Source organism: Fukomys damarensis, unplaced genomic scaffold, assembly GCF_012274545.1.
Source record: "Fukomys damarensis isolate Sample0158 unplaced genomic scaffold, DMR_v1.0_HiC HiC_scaffold_16, whole genome shotgun sequence".
NCBI classification, from domain to species: Eukaryota; Metazoa; Chordata; class Mammalia; order Rodentia; family Bathyergidae; genus Fukomys; species Fukomys damarensis.
This window is the reverse complement of record NW_022900928.1, coordinates 45,537,692-45,550,056: the sequence shown is the minus strand read 5'-3', so window position 1 is coordinate 45,550,056 and position 12,365 is coordinate 45,537,692. Positions and strand designations below refer to the sequence as shown.

Sequence of the window (12,365 nt, the reverse complement as noted above, 5' to 3'; positions counted from 1 at the left end):
AGTTGAGACTGACCTGGAACTCATTATGTAGCCCAGGCTGGTCTCGAACTCACAGCAATCCTCCTGCCTCAGCATCCTGAGTGCTGGGATCACAGGTGTGCGCCACCACGCCCAGCTCTTTGTCACTTAATTTTGTTTGGCACCAAGAACGTTTTAAATAAAACCTTGTTTTCCCACAGAAAACTTAGTCAGTTGACCATGACCAATACATACATTTCACAGTAATATGTTTAGCAATGTATTTCCCCCAAAGCTATGGAAATCACTGAGGTCCACTTTGTGAACAAAGGCTGGATAAATTTTTCCAGGTAGCAGCTCCTTTATTTACCAGGGGGTGTCCTGTCCAGTAGTTTTCCTAAGCCCAAGAGTCTTTAATTTTTTTAACAAAATTTTTAGATGACCTATGAGAGCCAGATTACAGCAATTAACACGTTATTTTTGACCAATGAAAGATTCCCGAGTTGTTATATACAGACAACAATATGTACTGTATTTGTAAAACCATTTGACATTATTTGGATCATCTGGCAACCAGGGAGGGAGCATGTCTTTAATTACATTTATCTATAAGCCAGCTTGAGTTATAGGCAAACATCTTTTAAAAATCCAAAATTCCAAAAAGAAAAAAAGCTCAAACAAACAGCCGTACATGTTGTAACAAATAGAACAGACACACACATGCACACATGCACAAGACAACTTGTTTATAAACCAGAATGCACTCAGATGTATTTGGCCAAGTTGAATTATAATAACCTTTTATAATTTTTAGGTTTGTAATAAGACTAGTCAGAACTTTGTAGGTCAATTAACAGATCTCTTGTAATAAAAATCAAAAAGAATAAAAATCTACCCTTGTGAAAGCAAAGACCGTTTTAAAGTGGGCCCTGAGCAGTTTATCTGACTTGAATACACAGCTATACAGGCTTCTCATTATTGCTTTGATAGCCATAGTTGTTTGATAGCCACATGGAATTGTTCCCTCTAAAGGGACTGTTAAAGGTAATTTTAACAATTTGTTGGGCAGGGAGGGTCACTTAGGCCAGGTTTGCGTGTAGAAGAGACTAGGTGACATTCTTTGGATCTAAGTATGAATTCCAAACAGGAAAGAAGGCCTGCGAAGGTTTCGACCTGCTATGCTACAGATGTCTCTCTGTGACAGTTTTTCCATTTTAAAAAGAAACAAAGGGAAAAAGGTATCCATGCCTGTCCCTCTTCTGTGCCCAATCTAGGTGTCCCTTAGACTTTATCTCTTCCAGTGCCAGTTGTGGCAGACTGGAGGTGCAAGGAAGTGGCCAGAGCCAGGTTAGCTGTTCTTATTCTCTAATTTTGCCTGAAGGCTGAAAGACAGATAAATCTGGACTAAAACTTTGACATTTGTTTTTCGAGAGTTTGAGGATTAAGCCTAGACCAGTTTTCTGTATGGCTCAGAAATAAGTGAAGGCCGCCTTTACTCTGGAAGTGTTCCAGTTCGGGGGAATCTCACCATTCTGGAAGCTTTGTCTTGGAATCCAGCAGCCACAGAGTAGGAAAGTGCCTTGAACCAAACACTATTGAGAACAGTGTTATTTGTCAGGGAAGGGCAGTGGAGAAGGGACAGAAGAGTGCCTTTCAATATGGCACAAGAACTAAATCTTAACCATCTAAGATGTAGAAGGACAATTAACATCAGGAGCTTTTCCAGAGTGGGTCTGTAATTCTTAACAAAACGTGTCTCTAGTGACAAAAGCTATGATTGACTACAACTGCATTAAAAAGCAGAAAATCAAATAATCAAAGAACCTGAATGGCTACTTTTTGCCTCTTGAAAGAAAATGAAAGCGTTCTACCTATATGTTTAGGACTTACCCTTGTAAGGAACTACTCTGAATCTGTAATATCTAATTTATGATTTAAATACTCTAACAGGCTGTTGAGCAGGTCCCTGATCTTGTAGAAACATTCCCAAAGCCACATCTCACCTTTTATTAGCATACAAACTAAAACGGTGTCCTGTAGACAAGAGTGCTTGTTTGAGCTTCTGGAATGCGGTCTGGGAATAAGATTCCCAGGTTAAAATATTGCTGTCTTTTGGGTTTCTCTATAAGCTGATAGAAGTGTAAGACCTGAAGGAGAGACTTCCACTCCATGGAGTTTGAACAGCCCGAAAGGCCTTCAAGATGCTGAGGCCTATCGGCCAGCGAGGGCTCCATTGCAAAACCCTGGGTCTCACTTCCAGGAGCCTTGAACAGCCGAAAGGGCCTCCAAGATGCTGGGACCTCTAGCCCAGCAATGGCTCCGGGAGCTTGATGAGCAACGAGAATCACCAAGGAAGGAAGGAACACACCAGACTAGTTGGAAAACAGACCTTTATTAGTCTGGCCAAATGGCACTCTCGGAACCAAGTGGCTGGCTCAGAGAGGAGCCAGGTGCTCAGGGGTTTGCACAGTTTTTAAAGACAAGGGGTGTGGATTGCAAGCACACAAGTGGGCAAGGAGTCAAGGTTCTGCTGACCATCACGGATGGTCAGCAGTCACATACTCAGTAGCCACACATCGATGATTAACAGATATCCTATAGGATGTTTCAAAGGCCACCAAGACATTCTGGATGAGCAAACAGTTTGACAGTTAACTTGGGCTCTCTATGTATGGTACAGATTTTATCTCATAGTCTAGAACCACTAACTTACACATTAATCATGATCTGGACTTCAAACAGTACAAGATTGCCTTACATTCCTAAGCCAGGGTTTGAACAAATGTCAGGGCTATGGCTACAATGGGAGGGGTTACAGCACTGTCTCCTAGGCCCTTTGCCATTTAGCATGGGCTTGTAATTCAGGTCTTATAGAAGGATCACACAATATACTCTACTATCTAAAGGTGACAAAAGCCTGTAATTTATAGGAATCTCAGCTGTTTTAAGGTCTTGGACTATGGAATTGGTTTCTTTTTTCCCCCAATCTTTGCATTACCTTAGATATAATAAGGCCTCAATATTTTACCTCAGAGCTGCAAAGTTGTGCCTTAGATCTAGAAACATTATAACCCATCAGAAAATTCAGCAGAACACAGATGTCTTGGCTAGAAAGCTCTTCTGAGGGGGAACATAGCATACCATCTACATATTGCAAGACTGTAACTTGGGAATAGCTATAGTATTTCCTTTTATTAAATCAGGATCTAGGGATGTCCTCACCTTTTTTCTGATAGTTCAAAATTAAAAATAACTGAAGGACTTGGTTCTCATGCTTCTTAGACCTTTAAGAATACATGCCTGAAAATGTCTTTTATTTTAATCTCCTATTTGATTGGCAGGCCAGTGGGGGGTCTTGTAAAGGAACTGTTTGTGTTTCAGTAGAAACCAGTTATTTCCCTGGCTGCCTGTCTTTTGAGCTTACAAAATTAAGACAATATTTGTCTCTAAATGTAGTAGCAGCTTGTAATATTACTTGTCTCTCATTAAAAAATCAATATTTTGATTTAAGAGCAACATTATAGCTTTTTAATCTAGTCTATAGGTCTGAATCAGTCCTGTGAAAACCTCAGTGTACATATGAGGGTCATCTGAAAACTATTTTAGGTCTCACTAAAGCTTAAAAAGGGCTCGAATGACATCATTTCAGATCACTCAGAGACAGAAGATATCTGATGATTATTGACAAGAGTTCCCCCTTCACCTCATGGAGGAGTCCAGATAGGGACAAGATATGGAGGTTTTCTGCTGATTACCCAGTGGGCTGTCGGGACCTAGTTTCTTCTGAGAGAACTTTGGGTATCTGCCAGAGAGTAGCCCTGGCTGTGACCCCTCAGTTGTCACCTCAGTTTCCACTGATTCCACAAAATCAGAGATCTGTCTCTCTGAAAGGAACCCAGTTGCCTATCTGGTTAACATTCCCCCCCACCTTTGGCTTGAATGGGAGTGAGGATTCAGCAGAGGGCAACTAGAGAAACCTGTCCTTTGCTTTGAGAGTGACAGCTGCTCTAAAGGCAATTCCTAGCTGGCAGAGTAACCAGTTTGACATTCTATAAGGGACAGATAAAAGCCTGAACTCTCTTTATCTGAGATGATTTCATAGGAGACCCATTTCACAACATTTTTAAGCAACGAAGTCCAAATGCAACATATACAAAACAAGAATAAAAGGTAATTTTAACAATGCCTAAGAAAAAGAAGAAATTAGAAAACATTTAAAATACATAACTTAAAATTAAGACACTTTGGGGGCGGGGGGTTTAGCTCAGTGGTGCCGCCGCCTGCCTGGCAAGCTCAAGGATTTGAGTTGGATCCCCCGTACCAAAAAAAAAAAAAAAAAAAAAAAAAAATGACACTTTTGAAACAAATAGCCAGAGCCTATGAAGCAAAAAGTTACAATATGTGTAGCAAAAAGACCAAAGTTAGAACCTGTGAAAGAAAACTCTTACCTCCAACCAGTAACCTCAGTGGAAGACCTCCAAAATGATGTGGGGGAAGAGATGTAATTCCCAAACCTGATAGATATCTGAAATGTGGGTTCGTGTTTTCTAAAATCAAAGAATGAATCCTAGGAACAACGGAGATTAAGTGTAGGAAAAATTTATTGAGAGAAAGAAAGCTTCTGTCCAAGAGAGACAGAAAGAAGGGGGACCCAGTTATCTGATTTTAGTAGTTGCTTCTTAATAACTTGTCATTAGTCCTTAAGATGTAAGTCTACATTGTAATTCAAAATAAAAAATGGCTTTGGATCACAGTTTTTGTGTAGCTCTTTAAAAATTGAGACACAAAAAAATATTGAGGCACTAGCTTTGCTAAATGTGTCTTTGATATTTAATTGTGTTCTTAAATATAAAATATTTGTTGATGTACTCTTAAATATTAAGGTGATTAATTTGTACTTCAGAGGACAATATATTTGAATTTGCATCTCATAGTTTGTCAGAGGTAGGAGAGATTAATTACTGTATGATGGCAGCATGAATTTTTTTTTTTTTTTTTTTTGCAGTACCAGGGATTGAACTCAAGACCTTGTGCTTGCAAGGCAGGCGTGGTACCACTGAGCTAAATCCCCAGCCCAGCAGCATGAAATATTTATAATGAAAATGTCTAATTTTCTTGTCATACATTCCTAACAGTCTTTTTTTCTTAATGAGCTAATATAAGATTTTGACCTAGAATTAATACAAGTAAATTTGAGTCATTTTCTGTCATTGACAGGAACAAGAACAAAAAGCTGAAGAAGAAAGGATTCGTATGGAGAACATTCTTAGTGGAAATCCTCTCCTTAATCTCACTGGCCCATCCCAACCACAGGCCAACTTCAAAGTTAAAAGAAGGTAGTATAAGTAATGGGTTGGATTTATATAAAGAGATTTTGAATTAAGCTTCTAAAACTCCTCTTCCACTAACATTCTTCTATATCTGATTTTGGGAAAGTGAAAGAAAATAAACTCATTTTTAGTAGACACTTATACTAGCCACCTATATACCCAATAATCTAAACACTGGGGCCAGAGTTATGAGCTGAGCCCTTTAACCATGAAACTTTATTATCACATGTTGTCATTATGTAGTTGCCAAGACCACCACTCACATAGAAATACTCAGTGCAAGGGTTCAGAGGACTTGGCATATGGTTGTATTTACAACTAACATAGTGAAGGTACACAGCCATGTTGTGTAGTTACACTGGTGGCTGACTTTGTAAGGGGTCATAGGCAGATCATGAGGGGCAAAGATACAGACTGGAATGGGAGGAACCCGCGTGTAGACTTCTTTAAGCCCTGTTCCTCCCGTAAGAGGTACACAAAACAACATAAATGGAATAACATACGCAGGATTTCTGCTCAGGGAAGCCCAATAGAGACTCCATGCCTAAGGTTTTTATTGGGAGCTAGTCATATAGGCACCTTCTGCCTAACACATACAAAAATCCAGATCCCCAAAGAAAAGCAAGTGTTGGACATAAACCACATTATATATTCATTTTGTTTGTTTTTTGGTTTTTTTTTTTTTGGTTTTGGTTTTGGTACTAGGGATCGAACTCGGTTCCTTGTGCTTGCGAGGCAGGCGGCAGGACCACTGAGCTAAATCCCCAGCCCAACATTATGTATACATTTTGGCATAATAACAGTGAGAAACACCTGACAACACACAGGTTTCTGAATGCCAGCCAAAGCCCAGCCTTTTTTAAAGGGAGGCCTTAGGATAGCTGTCTTCAGTCTGTTAATGCTTTTCTATACTGCAGATGTGTGTGGAGGAGTGAAGTAAAAGGCTGAAGAGGGAGAAAAGATGAACAGTAAATTCTTTATATAGTACTTCAGTGATGATAAATAGGAAATAAAAGATTACTAGAAATGCTGAATGGGAAGAAAGTTGGCTATTATTTTACATAAGATAGGAATGTAACCTAAGGTTGGACATGGGGAAGGTAACAGGTTTAGGACATGGTAAAGTTTGGGCTGTTACCTCCTGTCATGGATAGATAGCTTGCTGTGTTTCTGCAATTACTACAAATTGGAGATAATTTGGGAGTTGTCATCTTATAGAAATTTTGAAAGCTGTAGCATTGAGCAGTATTATCTAGAAAATGAGTGTAACTAGAGAGAAATCAGTGCTGAGCCTGGCATTATGTGTGGAGGTTGGGTTGATGACTAGGTACTGATACCAGGAACAGTGCCCAATTCACAGTAAGTGCTTAATAAATAAATATTGTTTGAATGGACAATCACCTGAGAAGGATCAGCCAGTGGGGAATAAGGAAATGAAAACCAGAAGAGATTAGTATCTAGGAACCCAAGCAGACAAAGTACAATATTTCAAGAAGAAAGGAATTATCATCTAGGTCAGATATTGATAATCTAATACGTGAAGTGAGTACTGAGATTTAGCAAAATAGAGGAAAAGTTTTGGTATGAGAGGAGGGACTAAAAGCGTGGTGGGAGTAAGTTAAGGAGAGAATGGATGTAGAAAAAACTTATTAAATATTTATTAAGCTGTATAGCTTAATTCTGCCCTTTTTTGGATCCAAATAGAAATATATCTTATATTCAGTCACTGATCGGCTAATGTTTGGACATTAGGGACGTTAGTACATTAGTGATAACTTCAGTATTTTCCAAAGATACCCACATTCTTTGCTTATTTCCCATGTGCAGCTTCTTCTAGCAAATACACACATTAGATGGCTTTGTATTTTATATATATATTTATAAGAGTATGTCGAATATATGTGTCCATTGTTTATATGCTAGATCATAATCAGAAATTTTGCCCCTTTTTTTTTTTTTGGTACTGGGGATCGAACTCGGGTCCTTGTGCTTGGGATGCAGGCAGCAGCACCACTGAGCTAAATCCCTAGCCCTTGCTTTCTATTTTCTGTAACACATGTATTTTGTAGCCCACCCAAAGGTGCTTTTTAATGCTTGCGTTTTGAAATCCAACCTCTTAAGCAGTATCTCTTTATGGTTAATGTAGATGTAGGCCAATACCTGGGCCTTAATTGTTACATTCCAATACTTTTTTGTTCCCTTATAATGTGAATATTACAGTGAATGACTACTATATGGTAAACTGATAGACGAATATATAAAATCTTCAAAACCACCTAGTCTAAATTAAGCTGACTGGTTCCTATAATTTAGTGGTTTGTACTAATCACAGTAGTCTTTGTACTGCCAGTGTTTTAGACCTGAAAACATCAGTGAAGTTGATAATGAAGTTTCTTTTACTAGAGACATAGTGACAGTGTTTGGTATGTTCTAATTAGGAAAGCAAGATTCTATATTAAGGATCACTTTGTTGTTTGGCTGTGTCAAGTAAAGCTTATAAAGCCTCTTTCTGTGTAATACAATTTTTCTATTGCACATAGTATTCTTTTCATCTGATGCAAACCTGAGGGCCTTTTTATCTTTTTTTCTTTCAGGTGGGATGATGATGTTGTCTTCAAGAATTGTGCAAAAGGTGTAGATGATCAGAAGAAAGACAAAAGATTTGTAAATGATACACTGCGATCCGAATTTCACAAAAAGTTCATGGAGAAATATATTAAGTAGTACAGTTTTATGTGCTTAATTAAATTCTGTAAAATGTTCAGGATTGGTTTGATTTTTTTAACCTTCTCACCATCTAAATGATGTATAGTATTCCCTAATTTTAAGCTCCAAAATACCTTGTCCTTGATGATGTATTACGGTGATAAATGGACACAGGAATAGGTTTAACACAGTTTCCATTCGCTGAATGTTTCCAGTCAATTTTTTTTTTTTCCTGGTTTTTTTTTGAGACAGGGTCTCACTATGTAGTTGAGACTGACCTGGAACTCACTATGTAGCCCAGCCTGGTCTGGAACTCACACCGATCCTCCTGCCTCAGCCTCCTGAGTGCTGGGATTATAGGCGTGCGCCACCATTCCCGGCACATGTTTGTTTTTAATATTGGGAGAAGGAATCTGCTTGCAGTTCATATTTTTAATCTAAATAACTACATCTGTATATCCAGCTTTTTCTTGTAATTTATGCAGCATGTAAAATGTTGCGTAATTTCTTTTCAAAAGAAAAATTGTCTTTGTGGTGTTTTTGTAATGTATATTTGCCCCTTTATTTCTCTCACATTGATTTAAGGTCAGTTAATTCATAATATTTTCACTATGTGCTTTTTAAGAATACAATAAAAGGTTAAAGGGATCACATTTTGAGCCACGTGTTGTAAGTACACAGGCATGTCCAGGAGAGAACGGTACCTCACCTGTGCAGGTGCTCCTGTCTCATTTGACCTGGGACAGGAGCTCTGTAAGCATTCTTAGGAAGGCAAATGGCGATCACGTGTGATCTGGATGCTGAAATGCCATATTTCTCTTGAATGAGATAAGTGCACACTGATACATATTAGACACAAAGCTGTGGAAAGTTTCCAGTCAACACATAAAACCTTTAGAAATAAGGTTTATCTGTTATTTGCATATCTGTGGGAAGTGGGAGGGAGAAATACAGCTGGGCTCTATTGGGAAATAAAGGCTTCCTTAAGTTGGACTGTGGTTTACAGGCGCCACATTAACAGAAATTAGGTGCCAGCCCTGGTGTTGTAACACACATCTATAATCCATGCTACTCAAGAGGTTGATTCAGAAAAATAGTGAGGCCCACCTGAGCAACTCAGCCAGACCTACTCAAAAACAAAGGGTTCAAGAATATAGCTCAGTGCTAGAGCTCCTAACTTGAGGTGCTGGGTTTAATCTCCAGTCCCACAAATTTGGGATGAAAAATAGAGCCTTTTACAGATAGAGACCATTTCATGGGATTCCTTAGCTATGAATGATGTTGAGTTTTAAAGGTAAGACTGAAAGCAAAATAGCATATTACTTATTGCTTGGAATTTACGTCAATCGTTTTCTGTAAGACATTCCTCTAGTATTTTCCCAGTGGAAATTTGGACATAGGTTGTAAGTAGCCTGAGTCAGGAGTACGGCAAGACCTGGCGGCCAAGTCTTGACTGCATATATGCTCTGCATTTTTTCAAGCAACTATTTATACAAATACTGAGCAATTTGTTTTTCAAAAAAGCCTTGAATTATAAGCCTTATTTTTATCTCTAAACTTTACATTTCCATTATCTTCCTAGCAGCATTATTAGGTAGAAAAGAAGGACTGTGTCATTCAAAATTAAGAATAATGAAGCTCAGGCTCAGTGACTTGATCCAGGTGAGTGATGGATCATGTATAAACACCTCGACACTAAAAATTTACAGATATGAGTGACATTAGCTTCCCAGAACTGTAGTTCTTGTTCTTTTTGTAGCATCGGAAAGAATATATGTTATATCCAGAAGTCTGGTTTAAGTGCACCATTGCTGCCAGATCCACATATTTCGGATTTTCTATTTGAATCTAATAGGTTATGGAATAATCAGAGTAAAGCTAATTTCAATTTTCCCCCCTTTTCTTTTAGTTTTCCAATGTAGCATCATAGCATATAACCCAAGTTGGTAAATGTGTCAGCATCCCAATATACTGCACAAGTTACAATGTAGTTAGCTAAAATGCTTTGTACTTTGCTTGCAAAAACCCTTGCGTTGGAGCAGTTAAGGGACTAGTCCTTTGAGGAGCCGATGCTGAGTGGAAAGAACCAGAGCTTCAAGTGGATGCAGCGTGAAGCCCATTTTTGTCACTTAGGTTTGTTAGAGTCAGAGTGTTTCAAGTGTTTACTGTGTTTGTACAGTACTCATTTAATACCATTCCTTGTAAGGTAGACATTGTTATTTTTCACCTTTTATACATAAGGGCATGGGCAACTGTAAGTTTTTTAAAAAACGGCAGTCATAAACTTGGCCAGAATTCAAACATAGAAGTCTTTATTCTAAGCCCTTTTCACTGCTATGCTTGAGTGCCTCTTCATGTTAATTAGCCCACTTGTATTTTATGAAACAATAAAAGTGGTGGTTTTTTGTTTGTTTTTGGCCTGATGTTTTTGTTTAAAAAATGATTACAGGGAACTGGGGGTTTGGCTCAGTGGTTCTGCTGCCCGGCCTCACAAGCACAAGGGCCCGAGTTCCATCCCCGGAATCAATAAAAAAAAAAATGATTACAGGGGCTGGAGATTTAGCTCAGTGGCACCATGCTTGCCTCACAAGCACAAGGTCATGAGTTCAATCCCCAGTACCATAAAAAAGAATGATTACACTAAAAGACGTTGCCATTCATCCTCAAAGTGCTCCCCCTTGTCTTCAACAGACTTGTTCCATCATTCTTGTCAGTTTTTTCTGTTTTTTTATTGTTCTTAGTACATAATACCTTCTTCATTGGGCAACAGACATACATGTGTATGTATCCCATCCCATAGACATGTATAATCCTTTTTACTTCCCCTCCCTGCTAATAGAGGGATGATATATGAACCTCTAAATGATGTAAGGGAAATATTATAACTCCCAACCTGTTAGATGACATTGAGTTTGTATTCTCTAAAGTCAAAGTGAATTCTAGGAACAACAAAGGTTAAGAGTGAAATATTGAGGGATAGGCAGCCTGAGAGTCAGGAAGGGACACCCAGAAAGTGAGTTGCCCCCAGCCTCACTTCTTGAGAAGTTTTGTAAATGATAAATGTGGGCAAAATGTGGTTATAGCTATGATCAATAAGATTATAAGTATAGCAGCTTAAGTAATATTGATCCAATGTTACTACAATATTGCAAGCAAGTCGCTTAGCAAATATGCATGGAAAGAACAAAGAACTCAGGCAGATAATGAATGGGAAGAGTCTTGAGTGCCCACCCAGGTGGCTGATGCCTAGCTAGACTTCATCAGACCAGGTGTTACACCTTAGCCCTTGGGAAAGTGTAGGCCTGGCCAACTGATGGGTCTCAGCTGCAGTTGCAGTGTGTTTGCCCCTATTGTCTTGACTCGGCTCAGCCCTGTCTGATGGCCTGTTATATTTTTACCTAACAGCTGTCTATAATATTGGCTTCCCTATCCCCATTCCCCTTACCATCTTTTCAAAGAACTCCATAGGATGATAATCGAGGGACTTTTGTAGGGATCAGATAATTGACTTTAAGTGTCTGGCAGGTACATTGTAAGAGATTCATACACATTCTCTTTCTACCTGTGGGGGGGATAAGCCATCTTCGGATCATAACAGTAGCCCAAGGAAACTGAATTTTAGTTCTCCCATATACTAGCTTTATGGCCTTAATGTTATTTAAGTCTTTAAGCCTCAGTTTCCTTTCATACAGTAACAATAATAATACTTCCCACAAACTGAGAAAATTATAGGTGATACAAATGCTTGTCAGAACTGCTGGACACTCTTGGAAGGTAGTGATAATTATTCCCTTGTCTTTCTCCAAATTTCCAATCAGATAAGAAATTAGGTAAAAGTGTGAACTGAAAATCTGAGCCAGCTTCCTGGCTCCAAACCAATCACTCACATCCTGAGGGTGTAATTCTGTCATTGCTGTTCTCAAATTGTAAATGAAATCTTACAGGACAGGAAAGCATGGTCCAGGGCTTAGAGCCTTGGCTCAAGAGGTATTGACCCCAGCAGATTTTGTTCAGCCCACTCCGGGTGCAGTCCTTGACTCAAGCACAGGTGGAAAAGCTGGATCCGGTGGAGAGTAGAGGCCTGAGGAATCCTGCTGGCAGCAGGCCCTGTTGGATTGTTTTCCTATGGCGTACTGGAATACCAGCACCTGGCGATCAGGATGGAATCTGTTCATCTGTAGGACAAGATTATAGAAATAGGGCCAACTGGACTGCACCACTCTCGTGGGGAGAGGGTGGGCAAGTAAAGAGCAGTGACAGTGGGAGCTTATGCAATATTGGCCCAGAGTTCCTGTTCTGGGCCACGACCAGAACAAAGGAAAAACATGGATCCATTTTGTCATCCTCTTTACAAAACACTAGATATCCTTT

General features: G+C 39.1%; 1 protein-coding gene across 1 annotated transcript in view; it reads left to right on the top strand.

The window, feature by feature from the left end:
* The window catches only part of Cwc15 (CWC15 spliceosome associated protein homolog), a 17,980-nt gene extending 9,722 nt beyond the window's left edge, over positions 1-8,258 (top strand). Inside the window, exons 6-7 of the mRNA XM_010633653.3 lie at positions 5,176-5,294; positions 7,883-8,258. Of these exons, the coding sequence (XP_010631955.1) occupies positions 5,176-5,294; positions 7,883-8,012 (249 nt within the window). The 3' untranslated portion in view covers positions 8,013-8,258. The remainder of the gene's footprint in view (positions 1-5,175; positions 5,295-7,882) is intronic.
* The last annotated feature ends 4,107 nt before the right edge of the window (positions 8,259-12,365 follow it).